At 38.7% G+C, this 19,593-nt stretch overlaps 1 protein-coding gene across 1 annotated transcript in view; it reads left to right on the top strand.

Moving 5' to 3' along the window:
- Window positions 1–379: 379 nt before the first annotated feature.
- The window catches only part of ABLIM1 (actin binding LIM protein 1), a 222,432-nt gene continuing 203,218 nt past the window's right edge, over window positions 380–19,593 (top strand). The window contains exon 1 of the mRNA XM_063307206.1: window positions 380–595. Within this exon, the coding sequence (XP_063163276.1) occupies window positions 583–595 (13 nt within the window). The 5' untranslated portion in view covers window positions 380–582. The remainder of the gene's footprint in view (window positions 596–19,593) is intronic.

Raw genomic sequence — 19,593 nt, 5'->3', positions numbered from 1 at the left:
ATCATTTCAAATATCCGTTTAAACTGGATGAGGTTCTTTCACTGTGTGCACCCGGAGGCGACTGCTACCGTTGTTACCGCCTCCTCCCCTTTTAAAAATACCGTAGATGACGGTAGTACCTGTTGCTAGTTCGATTCAAACGGCTTAAATGTCCTGAATTGCCCTCAGTAAAACAGGCTTCTTTATCCGGCTGCTACGCCAGAATTCATTCCGGAATGTTATTGCATCAACGAATGAACACGCAAATCGCTTCCTCGCTTTTCCGCAGGAGGCCCCAAGGATGAATTGCTGGGCCGGGAAAGGCGGTTGTTTTTAGCCAGATCCGACTGGTGCTGCAGAGCCTGGCGAAGCGGCGATGGCCCCGCCCAGGCCCAGCCGGTCGCTGCTCGCACTGGCTGCAGCGGTCGGCTGTTGTGCTAGTCCGTGGCGCTCCCTTGCTTTGAGACGCAGACAGGTACCGCCCTCTCGCTCGCAGTCCCGGCGGCACATGGGGAGATGCTTCTCAGCTGCACCCGGTTAATGTCGGGGGGACTTCGTTTCTTGCGCTCGCTGCCGCCGCCTTTCTCTTGTTCCATCTGAGCCATGTCCGCCAGAGGTGAGTGAGCATCTGGGTCGGGACAGTAGATTGGACCAACATCTTTTCATCCAGCTAATGCTTACAGATAAGGCCAACTCTCCGCCTCTTTCGCATCTTCCTCCTTGGGCCGGTAGTTGCATTCATGTATCCCTTTTCTCCCTCTCTTTGCCCACCCCCTCCCCCGTTCCTCTGCAATGTGCACCTGCTGTGCATAAGAACTTGGCTCTACCTCCCTATTAATTTTGCATTTGCTTAATCCTTTTGAGGGAGGTGAAGAAGAGCTAAGCCTGAGAGATCCTTTAGCAAATGTTTGTGTTACACCACAGCTCCCTTGTGTGGATGCAAGGAAGCCTGGCCTGTGAACCTACCTCCCTAGGGGTTGGGTGAAATTTCGTTTCCAACCCACCCTTCTTGGGACCATTTTACTGCGTTGATGGAAAAACTCAGGAATTGATGCACCAAGATATTTAAAGCTGCAGTGAATCCTTTCGGGGAAGAGGGAGGGAGAATGGAGAAAGAACGAACATCACTATCACTTCAGAGCTTTGCTAGGCTGTCTTTTTCAAGAAGAAATCTTTCTGTGAAGAATTTGGAAGCTAGAATTTTGCACTGATAGGAAGGGAAGGAAAATACCAGAAAAATAATACTAGTATGTTCCCCTTTCTGAGCTAGATGAAGTTGCTGGTACAGTGATTTTAGTCAGTTTAAGCCTTGTAGGTACTTGTGTTAATGAAGTGTTATAGATTATTCAGTAAGGGGGTTATTCATAGAAAAGCATAGTCTTGGTATTGATGTTGAAATCTACACACAGCTTTTATCATCTGGATATAAAAAATATTTTTAACATCTTGTATATTTCCAATAGCAGTCTTTACATCCAGTCAGAAATCCATTTGTATATAGATGCATAGGTTTGTGATGTAAAAAACCCCAGATGTGAAATCCTTCTTTGGAACTGGTGCATAGTATCTGTCTCATGTGCTGTGTTACAAGGGCAGAAAGGATTTCTTATTCTGAGAAACCAGTGCATTTGATATTTCTAGCTGCAGTGCATTGTGTACATTTTAAATGTGTATACTTGAAAAGAAAGAACAGGATAAAAGACGTGTTTCTCTCTGATTGACACTGTGTGCATTGCCTTATTTTACTCATACTGTGATTATTGTTTTCATTTATATTTGAACTAGATGGTATGTACCCGGACCAGAACAAAACTCCTGTAGAAATCTGCAAATACTGATTTGTCTGCAAATTCATGGGTGTGGCCATGCTTGGAACTGGGAAAAGAAAAGGTGGGGATGCGGGAGGAACTTTGCATATTTTGACAAGGCTCCTTAATACTGCCTAGTTTCTTTTAAGTTTTGTGATGTCACAGTACTGACTCAGCTGAAATCTGAAAGCACCATTAGTTAATTTATTTTAGGGGGTGCTCTAGAGTTACTCTGAATTAGAAGACCTACATAGCAATGACTCTCAGCTCTCTTCACCTTCAATTGTTTTGTTTTTTCTGAAGATGTATCTGTTTAATCCTTGAATAGAAAACCTTGTGCCACTTTTTGTTTCTCAATATCTATTGCTGGCCAGCTCTTGAATTAAAGACCATGTTAAGTACTGCAGAAACCATGCTGTAAAATTATTGTAAAATAGGGAAAATGGGAGCAGCCCTTATTACTGAAGGTGAATACTTCTGGTCTCCTTTCAATGTTCTTGCATTTCTGCAAGGAATAAGTGGGGAAAGCATTATATGTCATATATTATGCTTCTCAGCCTGGTAGAAATATGGATCATAACCATGCATACCACCATTTTTGTATAATTTATGCCAGGAGTCCTTTAAGATGAACTTTCATACCCTTCACTTGTGAATTAGGATATTAAAATATTCAAAATACTGTGCAACTTTAAAATACTGTGCTACTAACAAACATGGTCACACCCAATCACATTAGAATGTAGTAACTTTGGTAGCTTTAAGGGAGTAACTTCGGTAGCTTTAGTAAAGGTAAAGGTTTCCCTTGACGTAAAGTCCAGTCGAGTCCGACTCTAGGGGGCGGTGCTCATCTCCGTTTCAAAGCCTTGGAGCCGGCGTTGTCATAGACACTTCCGGGTCATGTGGCCAGCATGACTCACGGAACGCCGTTACCTTCCCGCCGAAGCGGTACCAATTAATCTACTCACATTTGCATGTTTTCGAACTGCTTGGTGTGCAGGAGCTGGGACGAGCAACGGGAGCTCACCCCGCCACGCGGTTTCGAACCGCCGACCTTCCGATCGACAGCTCAGCGGTTTAACCCGCAGCGCCACCGCGTCGGTAGCTTTACATTTAACTTTAAGAGTTTAGAAAGCCAAATGTAAAGTATTATCTTGGAACCTTTTTGGGAAGCAAAGCTGGGGTGGAGGTGGGGCTAACTGTAGCTCCAAAGAGAGCATATTCAGCAGTTTGGGAGGTATCTGTCAAGAAGGCCTTGGAAAGCAGATTGTAAAAGTCTCAATATAAACCTGCCTTGACAACTTGTTATTTGCTAGTCAGGCCTAATATGATTACGGAATTGAACAGGAATGGTAGACTGTGGGACACATGCTACTCTGGCCTTTTGATGATCATGCTGCTGCTTGCCTTGACAACAACCCCCCTTCAAAAAGGATATAAGAACTTAAACACAAAGAATACTATTGGATATCCATCTTCTGTGGTCTTTGGCTGCTAGTCCCAGACTCAAATGTAAGTGTGAACACTATGTGTTCAGTGGTCCCAAGTATTCCCAAAAAGGTGCATAAACACAGATAACTAAAGTATATAAACACAGATGACTACTATAGAAATTGCTTGTATTAAAGCTGTATCAGTCAAAGTAGTCTATGATCTGTTTTGTCAATAGCTATATTTGTATTCTCCAATTATATGCACTCACCAGAACAAGATTTGGGACACATGGGACAAAACCATATGTGCTCACAGGGTTTGGTTACATACCAAAATGCTCAGGACTCCACTAGGTAAGAGTAATAAAACCTTATTCAAATCCTCTTAGTTGCCTGTAGATGAGATTAGAACTATTTGGGGTACGATCTTTGGCAGAGTCCAGAGAAAATGGTGATTTTAAATTTCAGTAAGCACCAAGAGTCTACAGAAAGGTTAAAGACTGGCATATTTATTATTGCAAAACTTTGTTTTCTACATTTTAAATTACAGTTTGTTGGTTTACTTAGCTAACCATGGATTGGCATGTTGCCCAAACCCAGGTGTGTGGATTAAGTACTGGTAAAGTTCCCCATCTGGCCTCTCAGTCAGCAGGCTGTTGTAGAACACAAAATAATGCAGCTTCTCTGTGGCTCCCATCCCTTTTGTTCACTCCTATTGGTATATGAGGGATGCAGAAATGGGGGACAGAAATAGTATGAGGAGAGGCTCACCATCTCCCACTTTGTCCATAATGGGTATGACCTCAGTTGGGTCACATTTTTATTTTACAGAATATATTTTATATTTTTAAAAAATCAAGGATGTGTCAACTAACCAGGAACTTTGTTAAAATGAACAATACTGTAACTTGAAGGTTGCAGCTGGCATATCATCTGGCTACAAACTACTGAGTTAGCGGCTTATCTGTGGCTAGTGCCAGACTTGCACTCTTCATTGTATCATCATACTATAAACTTAACTCTGTGTCATACTGCCCCTTCTGGCCAAGTGGGCAGCAGAATTAATAGTTTTCCCCAGGGCTGGATGGTATACAATTTAAGTACTGAGTACTACTGCAAGCTAATCAACTCCCTTGAAGTCTTTGGAGAAAGAAAAGGAACACAATAGAAATAGACACAGTTTCCAGAAAAGTTAAATAAGGGCTGAATGCAAACACCAAAACCACCAAAAGAATGACAATCAACTGAAGAAGAGGTAAAGAAAAGTCAGAATATAGTTGATTTAAGCATAGGTTTCCTGTAGATATCTGGAAGCAAGAAAATGAGGTCAGTTGGCAGGGCTTTGCCAGGTTCCCCAGCAACATGGCATCCATAAATGGTTTCCTATTTTCCCACCTCAGTGGCTTAGATTTATAACCAACAGCCTTTTATATGACTAGGCTTCAGCCTTCTGCTCACGTATCATCCTAAATGGATAAAAGCTGCATCTATGGCTTTAATGGCTTCGCAAAACCTGCCAACTATAGGAGTTGAGAGCCAGAGTTCTTCACAGCAGCAATACCAGTTATGCATAGTTTCACTTGGGGGTCTCTGGACTTAGGGATATCAGTATTGATCACATTTTTGCAGCTGTTTAATTGTACATCCAGGAAGGCTTCCTCGGTGTAGTTGTTCAGATATCAGTTATGTCAACTAATAATCACATAGTTTCAAGGCCAAGAAGCTCAGGATGGGAGAAAGAGGTTCTGGAATTAAACTATAGTACACATTAAAAGGGAATTTCACTTTTTTGTTGACTGAAGATAATCTGTTTTAGTGTGTTCTTCCTAGTATCTTAGGCCTTAAGATGAGCAGGGGCCTAGACTAGGCAAGCCTGGAAGTTCAGCTGATGTTTTTGTTTTTCAGTGTGTTTGGCACTCAGGGATTAACAACATATGTGTAGGCCTAGCGAATGTTTTAGGTACTTGTGGAAGGGAGTTAGATTTGATAATTCAGTGTTCCTTGTAGCTTAGTGCCTTAACATATTTTTTAAAATGTTAAATTCTTGGAAGACATAGTCAACTGTTGTCATCTAATCATTTAAAATGCAACAACTAAGCAACTAATTATTGTGTCCCTTAGCTGTTATAGAGGTTGTGGTTAGTTTTTAAAAACAGAAGTATACAGTAATAATATCAGAATGATGGCCAGGGAGAAAAGAACTTTGCATATCCCCATGTTTGTTTTGTTAATTGTATGTGTAGAACTTTCCATAGTTGAGTCCCAAAATTAAAATCAGGTTATATCCATATTTTATAAAGCTATTGGTATGGTGTTTTAATGGATAATTAGTCAGTTTTACAAAGAGTTTATGGAGACTGTGAAGGACCAATGTCCTATGATTGTTTAGCCTCCCCAAACTTGGTATTCTTCAGAGGTATTGACCAGTTTTCATAGCTGCTGGCCAGCAGGCTATTCCATTACTAAAAGATTTTGGGGGAGGCATGGAAAGAAAGATGCTGAAAAAATGGTGGGAAAGCATGGGAATTTTACAAATGGAAGGTACTGATGTATGGACATTTAGCAAAATTATGTGATTAATGCAAGATGATTGCAGAATAAAATACTAGTCTGGATTAGTATTTGTGGTCTGTTTGTTAGGTTACTTAGATAAATTTTATTATGTGATTGCTTTTTAACATAAATTAGTTTCACAATTTGAAAGCTATATTAGAATGTGGTTTTCCTGAGGAAAAAAAAGCAGTTGAAGTGCTAGACTTAACAAAAACAAGGTACCCATTTATCTTGAGTTGCATCTGTTCTTTTTTTAAAAAATCTCTCTTCTTGTTTTGGTTACAAGCTCATTGGAATTCCTGGGGGAAAAATTACAAATAGGTCAGCATTAATGAGTACCAGAATGATTGTGAGCTGCTAGTTTCCTGTCATTGTTTGTCAGTACAATGAGCTAAAAGCTATTTTGAATGCCCATGCTTCTGTATGACTTTAAAAAAAGAAAATAAGCTTAGCCCATGGCTAAACAATTAGCAGTGCAGTTCTATGCATGGTTGGTGAAAATAAGTCTCTTGGAGTTCAGTAGGTGTAACTCCCATGTAAATATATACAGAATTGTATGTCACCAGCATCAGCTTGGGCAGGTGTGCAGCTCCTTGTATGTTCCTTAAATGGAGGAAAGTTATCTGAACCTGATATAATCAGAATGCTGTGCTTCACAACAGTAACACAAGCCAACATGACCCTGCTGCTGCAGCTAATTATGAGGTTACCTGCTCATGATGTTGCCTGTGCATAAAGACAGCAGTGGCCAAATTTCCTATGATGTTGTTTAGTTTTGTGCATTTACACACCGATTGAATGAATATGTTTTCACATTTCTGAAAGGTTGTTACACAGAATTAGGACCTGTTGTCTGTAATTTGAGAATACAGGATATGGAATAAAGGACTTGAATTACAGGAAGTCATTTAACAGTGAAGCCAAATTTGAGTGGGGAAGATGAACTTTCTGTTGCTGGATGTGTTCAAGAAGAGGGTGAAGAACCATTGGTTAGGGATGCTTTTCCTTTCTATTTCTGTGCTGCACAGCTGAATCTATTTTATTTTAAAACAAAACAAAATTATGGGGGGGGGGTTGAAAGTTTCACACAACCCTCCCCCCATGGGGATGTGGCAGTAATTCTACTATATTACTGCCACATCCCCATGGCCTGCCACTTAAAAAAAAAAAAAAATTAAACTGGCCATTGGCTCCCAAAAATTTGAATCTCCAGTAAATAGGAATTAGCAGGAAGATTAGCAGTTTAAAGGAAAGGAACACAGCCATGGGAAACATAATTCAGAGATTTGAGTCTGCCACTCAAAGGTGTTGAAATTAACTTTATAAAACAAAGCTAACCTTTTCGATGTTTTGTCCACAGCATTGTCTTCAAATGTACTGGGAAGGGGTTAGACTACAAACTAAAACTATAACAATAGGAATCTCTTGTTTCTGAGCTCCTATGTACCGGCTGCAGGAGTGGATATACAGTAAACATGATGGTAGTATTTTACTTTTCTAGATCCCAAACTGAGATGTAGTTCTTTTCTTTTCCTGTACTATACTTGCACACATGAACATAAAGAATCATGCAGAACAGAACTAACGAAGCATCATGGGAAGCCATGACTTACTGAAAAGATCCAAGACCCTAAAAAATCCAGTTTCAGTTCTTGGCAGGCAGGCATGTGTGAATAATGTACAGAAGATGTACAGAAAATATATTAAATTTAGGATGGTCTGTTTGAAAACAGAAGACAGAACATAATCACCTACTTCCATGACCTTTCGTGCAGTGAATTTAAAGTAAGTCTCCCATTTTAAAGATAAAATATTTGGGGGGAAAAAGTCTTCCTGTGAGATAAATTCAGTACATCATATAAGTACATCTAAACTCTTTCTGTTATTGTGACTTTGATAATTATTTCCAATACTGCTACTGATGTCTGTATCACTTCTGACTTCATAAAAGTATTTCTTACTTGCTGGAGGCTGGTCCATGAAGTCACGAAGAGTCGGAAGCAACTAAACGAATAAACAACAAAATCTTATACAATGTGGTCTTTTTTATATTAAGAAAATACCATAAAACCACCAATATAAAAAACCATGTTTTTTTCTTTATTTGTACTGTGGCAACTTTTCTTCTCTTTTACCAGGCTGTGCCAATCAAACCAAGATGGATCTTTCTGATGAGCCCTTTTGTCTATGAGTCTGTCCAGCTGGGTGAATTGCATGGCCATACAAATCAGGCATGACCCCCTTATGTTATAATTGTGATTGCCTTTTTTGTTTTCAGCAGTAAGATATGATTCATGATCAATTGCATAATTTTTGTCAGATAGCTGCAGTGCACAGGCTTTGTTTCCTATTTATGGAGCCTTAATGGTGGGAACATTTTATGATACTTGTCTTTAGAAGATTCTCCTTTTTGTCACTTGCTACTAACAGATATGAGAGAAGTTGGTGAGAGAGTTAAAGTTCTAGGCATGTTTGCAAGACCAACTAAACCACAAACTAGTTAGCCACATTTTAGTTTAGCTCATTATATTATGCCAGCATGTGTGATTAATTTATGATTCAGCATGCTGTGAAGAGGGACGCGGTGGCGCTGCGAGTTAAACCGCTGAGCTGCTGAGCTTGCTGATCAGAAGGTTGGTGGTTCGAATCCACGTGACGGGGTGAGCTCCCGTTGCTGTCCCAGCTCCTGCCAACCTAGCAGTTCGAAAACATGCAAATGTGAGTAGATTAATAGGTACCGCTTCGGCGGGCAGGTAACGGCATTCCGTTCAGTCATGCCGGCCACATGACCACGGAAGTGTCTATGGACAAACGCTGGCTCTTTGGCTTTGCAACGGAGATGAACACCACCCCCTAGAGTCGGACATGACTGGACTTAATGTCAAGGGAAAGCTTTAACCTTTAACTTTATGCTGTGAAGACCCACAAAACCACTGCTCTCCTTTGTTGTTTTAGCGGCTTTGCTACTGTACATCAAATATTATTCAGAAGAGCTTCCCAAGGTTATTCTCAGAAATGATGTTTGGAAGGTGAATCTAACCCTTAGTGGAAAGGAAAAGGTAGGAACTCCCAGTTCATTAACTGGAAAACTACTGAATATCTAGGATCCAAGCTACTGTGCTTGACCACTAGAAATATTATTTGCTTAAGTTCCTTTTTATGTCTTTATATAAACCTTAGAAAATGTGGTTGTTCTTCGTCATTGGGAGTCTTAAACATGTTCATTGACAGAGTATGGTTTGCTGCCAAACCTCTCAGAAGTGTATTTTCCTTGTTGATGGTTGAATGGTAAACAAATATGGGTATTCTGGTATGTATCCAGCTTTGAAAATAATTGAATCATCATCATCATCATCATCATCATCATCATCATCATCATCATCATCATCAAGGGCCCCCTTATCTTCCACTAAGAAATTCTGCTGTTTATATGTTAAATGCTGCTAACAGTCAATTCAAGAAGCCACTGCTAGACTCTATAGCATTGGATAATTTCCAGCCTGTCTCCGCCTTTTCTTTTCTTAGGAAGATAGTTCAGAAATGGTAAGTCTGCAGCTTCTGTACCCCTTTAAGTCAGGTTTCAGGCCTGGGCACAGTACTAAAACAGCACCGTTCACACTTTTTGATGATTCGTGATTGCACATGTTGATGACCTATGGTGGCCTGGGATGGAAGTGATGCATTCATATTGGTCCTTCTTGATCTCTTAGTGGCCTTCAAAACCATCATGGTGCCATGGAAAATTCAAAAGTGCAGAGTACAACACTGAGGAGAAAGAACCATGTTGATTGCTAAGATCATTGGGTGCCTGCTTTACAAGAAAGAGGAATCCCGAACAGTGGGACAAATTTATTTTTATAGAAGTTGAGGGCTACAAGGTGGGAAATCCTAGGGATCAGATTTGCTGGCCAGTTTTGGAGAAGCTATATCTTTAGAAATAACCCCAGGTGTATGAATATTGTTAGGCAAAACTGCTCTTTCAGGAGTGGTAGCAGAGCTGGGAAAGTCCATTGTTAAGATGGAATGTTGGGATAATCAAGGCAGTATCCTTGACTGAGGATGGAACATAGAGGTTTCTCACATTGTTACTATGCTGCAGTTCCCTTGTTAGGTTGCCCTAGGGCTGTACTGTGAACTGGTGAATAAGTCTTCTATTCACTGATTTAGATGGGATTGCAGAGGCTTTGTCTGGGGGCAGGAAGAGTCAGTTTGGGTCTGATAGGATTAAGCAGAGAGGAGCTGGGTTTGACCTTGGTCATGTCCAAAGGTTAAGGAGGAAAAAGGGTGCAGCCTCCATTTTGTTTGTTAGATTTATTTTCTGCACCACACATGGTACCCATTGGACTCAGTGGGATATTGTGGTGATTCTCCTTCCTCCAGGGTAAGTTCCACTTGGTGTTGATGGAAGGGGCAAAGGTCCAGCCCTTGGCCCATGGTTTGTGGGGTACCTCTGGGCTCAACTCTCTCCTTATTCCTGTTTAGCATCTACTGTATATGAGGCTGTTGAGTGAGGTCATCCATTGGCACAGGGTAGATATCATCAGTGATTATGATACCAGTTATATATCTTGATCCTTGGCCATCTAAGTGATGCCACTGAAGTACTATCTCAGGATCTTGAGACTGTGGGGATCTGGATGGGGGAAAACATGTCAAATTCAACCGTAGCAAGACCAAGTCACTGTGGATTTGGGAGATCCAGAGAATTGCCATCTTTGGTTCTGGATGGGGTTACGCTACAGCAGACAGACCTGGTGTGCATTTTGAAGAGCAAGTAGCAGCTGTGGCTCAGGGAGCCTTTGCATAGATCCAACTTGTACACTAATTGTACCCATTCTTGGACTGGTGGGCCCTACTCACAGTCACCCATTCCTTAAGTCATCTCTCATCTGGAGTACTGCAATGTGCTCTATATAGGACACTTCTTGAAGATGACTTGGAAGGTAAAGCTGCTCCAAAATGAAGATCAGAGTTATCTCAGTTAAAAATAACAATATTATGTTTTTCTTAGATTTGATGAGTCGAAAGTTGAGTTATTAATAGTTGGTATATCATTAACAGATGGTAAGCAAATATGTTATTGAATAATATTCTATGTATACTTTTAAAAATGTATAAATCATTCTAAGAGGTCAGAGTGGGTGATTATAATAGTAATCTGAAAATTATTTGGGAAACCAGCTCAAAAGTACAGTTGAAAGTATAGTGTGTTCTGATTTTGTTTTGGTCTTTGAGGATCAAAACAACTATACTAATTCTATTCTTTAGAATTGGATAAGGCTATACCTCATTATTGTGATATCTGACAACAAATACAGAAGTAAAATTCATTTTTATGCTTACAGATCCATCATAAAATATAGCAGCCAGCAAGAATTGTTATCACTGTACCTGAAACATAATGCTGTCTTTGGCAAACAGGAGAAAAGTAGAGGATTCTGCTTCCTGCATCAGGAATCTCCATTTCTGCTTTATTTCTGTTGGTCTGTTCACATTTAAGCTAATCTCTATATTTCATGTTGCTGAACCAATATAGGGAAGGGATCAGAATTTCTGCTTTATGTTAAACCAGCCCATCCTGGTTGAATTATTTCATTGATTATGTGGAACTGTGGAGGAACTGATACCCCTGAGGGTAGGGCATCAGTTCAATCCTGCCAAAGGTGGGACAAAGATAGAATTGGAATTTTCGATTATGTGCCATCAGGTCATTTTTTTACTTCTGGCAACCATATAGATAGATTTTCTCCATGACCATCTATCCCTAACCTGTTCTTTCAAATCTCCCAGCAGCGCACTCATTGCTACTGTAGCTGAGTCCATCCACCTTGCTCCTGGTCATTCTCTTACTCTCTTTCCTGCCACCTTTCCCAGCAAGAGAGCCTTTTCCCGAGAGCTGAGTCTTCACATAATGTGTCCAAAGTAGGATAATTTGAGCCTGGTCATTTGTGCCTCAAGTGAGAACTCTGGATTGATTTGTTTGATGATCCATCAGTTTGTTTTCTTGGCTGTCCACGGTATTCTCACCACCAAAGTTCAAAGGTGTCAATACTCTTCCTATCCTGCTTTTTTGAAGTCCAACTTCTGGTTCCATAGAGTGTCACAGGGAATGCCATGGCTTGCACAATTCTGATATTTGTAGGTATAGATACATCATGGCATTTAAATATCTTTTTCAAGGCCTTCATGGCTGCTCTACCAAGTGCTAGTCTGTGGCATATTTCTTGACTGCCTGTTCCTTTACTGTTGGTGGTTGGTCCTAAAAGGCAGAACCTATCCACTGCTTTGAAGTCTTCATTGTCAATTCTAAGGCTGGTTGTTTTACCTGTTTTCATTAGTTTGGTCTTCTTTATATTTAATTTTAGTCCCATTTTTTTCACTGTGCTCTTTGACTTTTAGCTCTAGGGCTTGCAGATCTTTTGCATTTTCGGTTATCAGGGTAGTGTCATCAGCATAACACTGTTTATTGATGTTTCTTCCTCCAGTTTTAAAATCATGCCCATCTTCTTCTGATCCAGCTTCCCTTAATATATATTCAGCATATAGGTTGCTAAATAAGGGGGGTATGCAGCCTTGTGACACTCCTTTGCCGACCTGGAGCCAGTCCGTTTCACCAGGTTCTGTCTATGCTGCGGCTTCCTGACCAGTGTATAAGTTTCTTATGAGGGCAATGCGATGTTCTGGGATTCCCATTTTTCTGAACGCTGTCCACAGCTTGACGCGATCGACGCAGTCAAAGGCCTTTCATAACCAGTGAACCACACGCTGACATCTTTTTGTTATTCTTTGGCTGTAGGTGAAAATGAATAGACATTTGTTTATACATGAAATTATAATTTAAAGATACACAAATTTTAAGTGCTGTGGGGCAGAGTATGTTATAATATGGTTGGAATGGTAGAGTTTAGTGGCATGTTTTTAATAAGGTATCAGGTAAAAACAAAATAAAAAATATTACAATAAATGTAAACACTGTGCATGTCCAGATTAGTAGATGTTGATGGGTACACATTCCTCTTTTTGAGTGTTGAAGCAATAAAAACCATAGCCATTTGGATTTTAACCTTTCAGGGATAGTTATATGTTATTTCCCAATAACAGACTTTTCTTATATGAGGTTGCCTTCTATGCAGTGGTTAACAAGTGTTAGAAGTACAGAATTCAGGGTAACTTTAAAAGTGGAAGTTTTCTATGCCTGAAATGCTTAAAAAGGATTCTCCTTTTGTAGAGATCAATGTTCTTTTTAAGGCTGAAACCTTATGTTGTATTATTGGTGAGTAAGTTCCATTGAACTCAGTGGAGTACTTAAGTTGTGAGTGCAAAGGACTGTGCTTGAATGATTTAGCTGGAGGTTGCCTTTCTTGACAATAAGAAAGTCTTTAGCTTTTGATTAATTCAATGTTATACTACATAAGCAATTGACATTTGAACATGAAATGGAACAGATTCAGCAATATTCGTCTAAAAATCAGCTTTTTACCCAGTCACTTTGCTCTAATATTCCTGGCGTTTCTTGGCTAGTAGGCTTGTATGTTTGCATAGCTGAATATATAAAATATGATCAATTCCCAATATCCATAGCCTTTATCAAATGAAAGATTTTTTTTTTCTGTGAAAGGTTATGTATATGGCAGAATTTTATATATTGTTTTAAACAGCAAAATGACAACAAAAACTCGAGGTATCTGTGACAGGATAGTTGGTTTTCATCAAAATTGTTTATAAATGATAATAATAGTAAATATATTCATAAATAAAAATGAATTCTGAAATATACATGGATTGTTTGACTTGAATAGTGACAAAGAAAAGCAGTTAGGGATGAAATAATGTAAACAGTTTGCCTGGAAAAATCAGGAATAGTCACTTTTAAGTGATCACACAATTCCCCTTTTGTCCCATGCTATTTGTGGTGCATTGGTTATAAAAAAAGTGTTAGTTGAATTGCAAAACTATGTGGCTTAGTTGACTTGGAATAACTGGCCATTACCCAATGAACACATTCTCTTTGTGGCAGGATATCTTTTGATTCTGGCCAGTATGTAGGATACAAATATGAAAGTTAACTATACAAAAATATCCTAGGAATGAGTGATTTAGTCTAATATTGACTTGTATCAGCGATAAGCCTATTCTGTCCAATCAATATGTATTAAAACACACTAATTTGTATTTCATTCTACAAACATCTTTTATTAAAATAAACATTTTGTATGCCACTTTCATGTTACATGCATTGTTGGGCACTACTTTTGGGGGGTTGAGAATGCTTTTAAAAAGGGAAAAATTGTTAGTCTGAAAAATGGCTTAACTTTCTCTCTGTTCTTTAGTTTTATCACAGGCTCGTAACTGGCCTTGGTGTGTATGTAATACCAACTGGGACACTGCAAGTCCCAGGTGCATGTGTTCAACTTTTAGACATGAGAGCTCTTTGACATAAAAAGGACACATTGGTGAAGTTGCCCAGCCATTCAGTTTAAAACTGCAAGGGATTTAACTTTTAACATGGGTACTGATTCACACATAGCTCCCTATGTTAATTACCAAGTCTCTTGGCAGACGCAGCTGCTGTTCTGTTTCTTCTTCAGTGTCATTAATCATCTGGCTTGAATCAAAGGAAGAAGCAGCTGCCTTTGCCTCAATAGCTGGAGAGGGGGGACGGGACCTGCAACCTTCTGTGTCCAAAATGCTCTTGCCCTATGAAAACGTGAAAGGTTTTCCTTTATTTCATCATGACACTGAGGAAAATATGCACTGGACAAAAATATACCAGGTTCAGTACACTATGCCCATGTCTTCAGTTGTAACCATCACAAAGGACTAGTAGAATAAACTCTGCTTGGAATGATAAAAAGTCTCCTATTTCAAGGTAGAATGAGAATTTCTTCTCTGCGTCCAAGCTCCACTCACTCCCAGTATGTTTCAGTTTTGGTGTAGGGATTTGCTGAACTTTGAGAAAACTATGATATGGGATCCACACTGCATTTTGTCACTTGTTGACAAATGATCAGATGCCTGTGGCAGTCTCAGGGGGAACTGTCAAGATGGATACACTGTAAGGAAACTGGTTCCCAGCAAGCTCTCTCTGATTTATGATTGGGATGGGCCTGCTAACAAATATCATGAAGATCACTGTAGCTGAGAAAAGATCAGAAATGCGCCCCAGCAGGTCTTCCTGTGGATTATGCTAATTGTGAGTAAAATACTCCTGGGTCAGTGTAAACATTCAGTTACTCCTTAAATCTTTACCAAATTACATGTTAAAGAAGAGCTGTTTCCAGAATATCATATTAATAACAGCTCCTAGATACCAATTAATCTGGTTTAATTAATATTGGAATTGCATACTGAATTAGTTTACTCTAATTTTCCCTTTAAAATTATTTATGTGTGGTATATTTGCCTAGTCCAGGTTGGATATGAAAAGTGGATGGCAAGTAGAAGGTAGGTCCACTGCTAAGCACTGATATGCCCCCCTATCCTCATCCTGCTAATGACCACAGGAACATTGAATGATGTTCTTATTTTATTTTATTAAAATTTTTAAGCCGCCCAATAGCCAAAGCTCTCTGGGTGAGTTACAATAAAACACACTAAAAAATACAATTTAAAATCAAGTAAAGTAAAATCAAGTAAGTATTTATTAAAATGTTTAAACTACCCAAATATATTCTAAACATTTATGCTCATTTTCATGGTGGACAGAAAGATGATTATGTTGAAGACTGTATGATTAAATGGGCAAAGAATTTTAGATACAATATCATACTAGATCAATGGGAAAATATGTGGAGCAAAGGCCTGAAATTCACACTGAATTACAACTTGAAATAAATTTTTTATAAGATGATGTATTGTTGATAATTAACTCCTGATAAATTGTCAAATGGAATGTCAAATATATGTTGGAAATGTTCTCAAGGCGAAAGTACTTTTTACTATCATTGGTGGACTTGTAAGAAATAGCTAAGAACTATTGGGACCAGATATGTACTTTAATTCAAAGGATTCTTAAGGTGAATGTACAACTGAAGCCAGAAGTTTTTCTTTTAGACTTGATGGATAAAGAGTTTGAAAGAAAATTTGGGACTTTGTTTTTGTATATGATAACAGCAGCAAAACTTTTGTATGCACAAAGGTGGAAGGACTTACACATTCCTACTGTGGAAGAATGGATGGTGAAATTAATGGAATTGGCAGAGATGGCAAAACTGACTACATTGATTAAAGAAAGTAATTCATCTAACTTTATTTCTACTTGGAAACCACTTTGGGACCTTTTGCTTGAAATTGAAAAAAATGAACTTCTGATTTTGGGATTTGATTATTAGGATTGTATAACAATATAGAAATAACGTGTACCTTAGTTAAAAATAAAGAGGTTAATGTAGTTTTATGTTTTTATCTGTACTAAAGATGGTTGGAAGTCACTCTTTTTTCTATGTCTCTTTTTATTTCTGTACTTTTAAGTTTGTTCTTTTTTCATTTCTTCTTTCTTCAATGCTTTCTATCTTTATATGTTTCACTTGTATTTTGAAATTTAATAAAGTTTATTTTTTAAAAAATAAGAATTGCTAAACATTACAACCTGTTTTGTCCTATTTTTCTACCAGTTTCCGTAAGGAGATAAATAATCCAGGAAAAGAATAACCTTGTGTTACTTTTGAACCCAGGGTAATGGTTTATGGCATTTAACCAATTAAATTCCACACACCATTTAAACTGGCATCACCAATATGAGGTTGCTTCACAGTTTAGCTTATTACACCATAATTCATATTCTGAAGCAATGTGCAAGCAGTGTCCTGTGCATGTCTAATCTTTACTTCCATTTAATATGAGAATGCTCATTTTGATGCTCTTACTAGTGTGAATACTGCCAAAGACTCATCACATTGCCATGTATGCTTGAGGCCAAGTAGGCATAACTGAAGGCTCAAGCTCTGTGGTTTGGAACTGCTTGGTTAGAGTAACCATACCATATGTTACAATGCTATTGGCACAAAAAAATTAACTCAGGAAGTTAAAAAAGAAAAATGGGGGAAGCCTATAATAAAAAGTGGATGATATGTAAGAAATACTTGTTTGAGACAATTGATGTATAAGAAATGGTCCTTCATAAGGTTTACTGAAGTAATTTTCTCTAGGTAATTAAACTAAATATGCCTCCTTGTTCCGGAAGATGAGAATGTGGTTCAGTTGAAAGAGCAAGTGAGAAAACACTGTCCATACTTCCCTTTTAACATGGATTTCATGTGGCCTTTCACAATCTTTGGTTTCCACATGATAATGGACTGCAACCCCTTATAATCCATTTAATTTGGTTCATTCTGACTGTGGATTATGGGCATTCTAGTCCCACTACATCTAGGGACACAATACTGGGAAAGGCTGAGAGTGGATATCATGATACTTAGGCAATTAATTACCATAAATACATAATCTGCTTTACCTTTCAATTGCAAAGGTGATTTTTGTCTAATTTTGTTAAATGAAAGACATGAAACAATGCAGTGTAATTGTTTTAGCCAGAATGTATTTTCTGTTCTTTATCAAATAAGTTGTAGCTGATGTATGCTTCCTACATTTTGAAGTTTTTCCATAACAAAAATCCCTGAAAGGTGAAATACAAACTATTTTTTTGCATTGCTCTTAAAAGTGATGGGAACTGGCAAAGCTACAGAAGAAGTTAATTTCCAGTACTTAACTGATGAGGAAGGGAGGATCTTAATTATGTTAATTACAGATCCTCTGAAACCAGTGTGGGAAGCCTTTTTTTCCATGGTGGGCCACATTCCTTTACACAGAGCTATTATTTCAGGGGTGGGGGCTTATATGATGGAGAGTATTGAAGCAAATCTTGTGGTACCCAAGCCAACAGTGGGTGGTGACATCCATTTTCTCTCTGAAAATTCATCTTTCTCTTTCTGATACCCTCTTCTTTGCTTCCTCAAAAGTAGAATGCAGGAAATTTATGGATGGTGATTATCACAGTTCTGAAACAAGAGATGGGTTCAGATTAGGCCAAGAACTAAGAATTAAGCAGAGGGCTGCATAGCGTTATCGAGTTTCAGGTTATTAATCTCTGCTTTATAAATTTAGCTGTATTTCTGAAGCTGTATTTCAGCACGAAATGGATTCAAATATAATTGATTCTAAATAGAAGAATATATTGCTTTCATTCTACCACTAGAATACACTTTCTTGTAGTTTAGCAGATGTGAGATGCTCTGAATCAAGATGAGTAAAGAGCCGATTCTGTGCTTAAATCAGGACAGAATAGAGATTGACAGGGCGGCCTTGAGAATGACCCCTGTAGCTTCATTAAAAGGCGCACACAGGCTATTGAAATATGCTGTGGCCTTGATGGGTGCATTTTTTGTAAGTATTAATCAAGTGGTTTTAAGGACTGCACTATAGAAGTAAATGCCTGCTTTGAAATCTATATGAATAAACCTAGTTGTTAGTGGGTAAATATAACGGCTGAACAATCATGTGCAGACTCCAGAGTACATGAAGTCAGCATCCTGGCAGCCAAACTCTTTTTGTTGTCTGTGTTTCTTTTCTACAGAGAGCTGTTGGAATGTTCTTTTGCCCAGTTAACTATTGATTGCTATTGTTAATGTTTGGTGGCATGATTTGTGTGGCTAGCCAGGGTTCCTTGTTTTTCCTGTAGCAGACAATAAAATAGCTACATCTGTAAGCATTGACCTCTAAAACTGCAAATACGCATATTCTCTCTGGCATGAAAGTCTCACTGTAGAGAGGTTACAGCAGGTAGAAGTGATTTTTTTAGAAAGGGAGAATAAATATCTTTCCTTTTAATGCCCAAATAAGCATTTCTGAAACTGAATTTTTAGCAAGACTTTTTTTAAGGGTGTAAGTCAACATGAAATATACTTCATACTTAGTTTTATGCAATTAAGGAATAAACTTACCATCTCATTGCCCTAAAATACTTTTAAACTCACAAAGAGGATCACAACATATAATGAAAAGAAATCCATCTCCTATTACTTCTCCAAAGATTTGCTATTGCTTGAAGTTGTGATAAGATTAGGATTAATGCACATGAAATCCAAAATCTGTGATTTGATATACAGGTAGTCCTCGACTTATAACCACAATTGGGACAGGAACTTCCATCGCTAAGCAATGTGGTCATGTAGTGAATTGCACCCGATTTTATGACCTTTTTTGCTGTGGTCATTAAGGAAATCACCACAGTTGTTAAGCAAATCATGTGGTCATTAAGCGAATTCAGCTTCCCCCATTGACTTGGTTTGTCAGAAGCCCCCTGGGAAGGTTGAAAATGGTGATAACGTGACCTTGGGACACACTGCAACTGTCATAAATACATGCTGGTTGGCAAGCGCCCGAATTTTGATCACGTGACCATGGGGACACTGTGACAGTCGTAAATGTGAGGACAGGTTGTAAGTCACTTTTTTCAGCACTGTCATAACTTTGAACAGTTGTTAAACAAATGGTTGTAAATCGAGGATTACCTGTATTCATATGGGTTGTGGTTGGAGGCTTCAAATATGGAGCCCCAAAATGTTCTATATACACCCCATTCAATATTTTGCCTAAAATCAATCCAGGATTCTGTTTCAATTGAGATACATTGGAAGGATATGGCAGGGTTAGGCAACTTTTGAGAACTGGTGTCATTTTTTGTAAAGTTGACAGCACATTCTTGGCATTCTTACAAAATAGCTGCCAAAATTGCTGGTCAGTCACAATACAGTATTTACTGGAAGGAAAATACAGCTTTTCAGGTTGGTCTTTATTGAGCAGCTTCATTGATTATGTGCCTC

The sequence above is a fragment of the Candoia aspera genome, chromosome 6 (genome assembly GCF_035149785.1).
Source record: "Candoia aspera isolate rCanAsp1 chromosome 6, rCanAsp1.hap2, whole genome shotgun sequence".
Classification (NCBI taxonomy): Eukaryota; Metazoa; Chordata; class Lepidosauria; order Squamata; family Boidae; genus Candoia; species Candoia aspera.
Note: the sequence above shows the minus strand (reverse complement) of the source record. Positions and strands in the feature narration are given on the sequence as shown.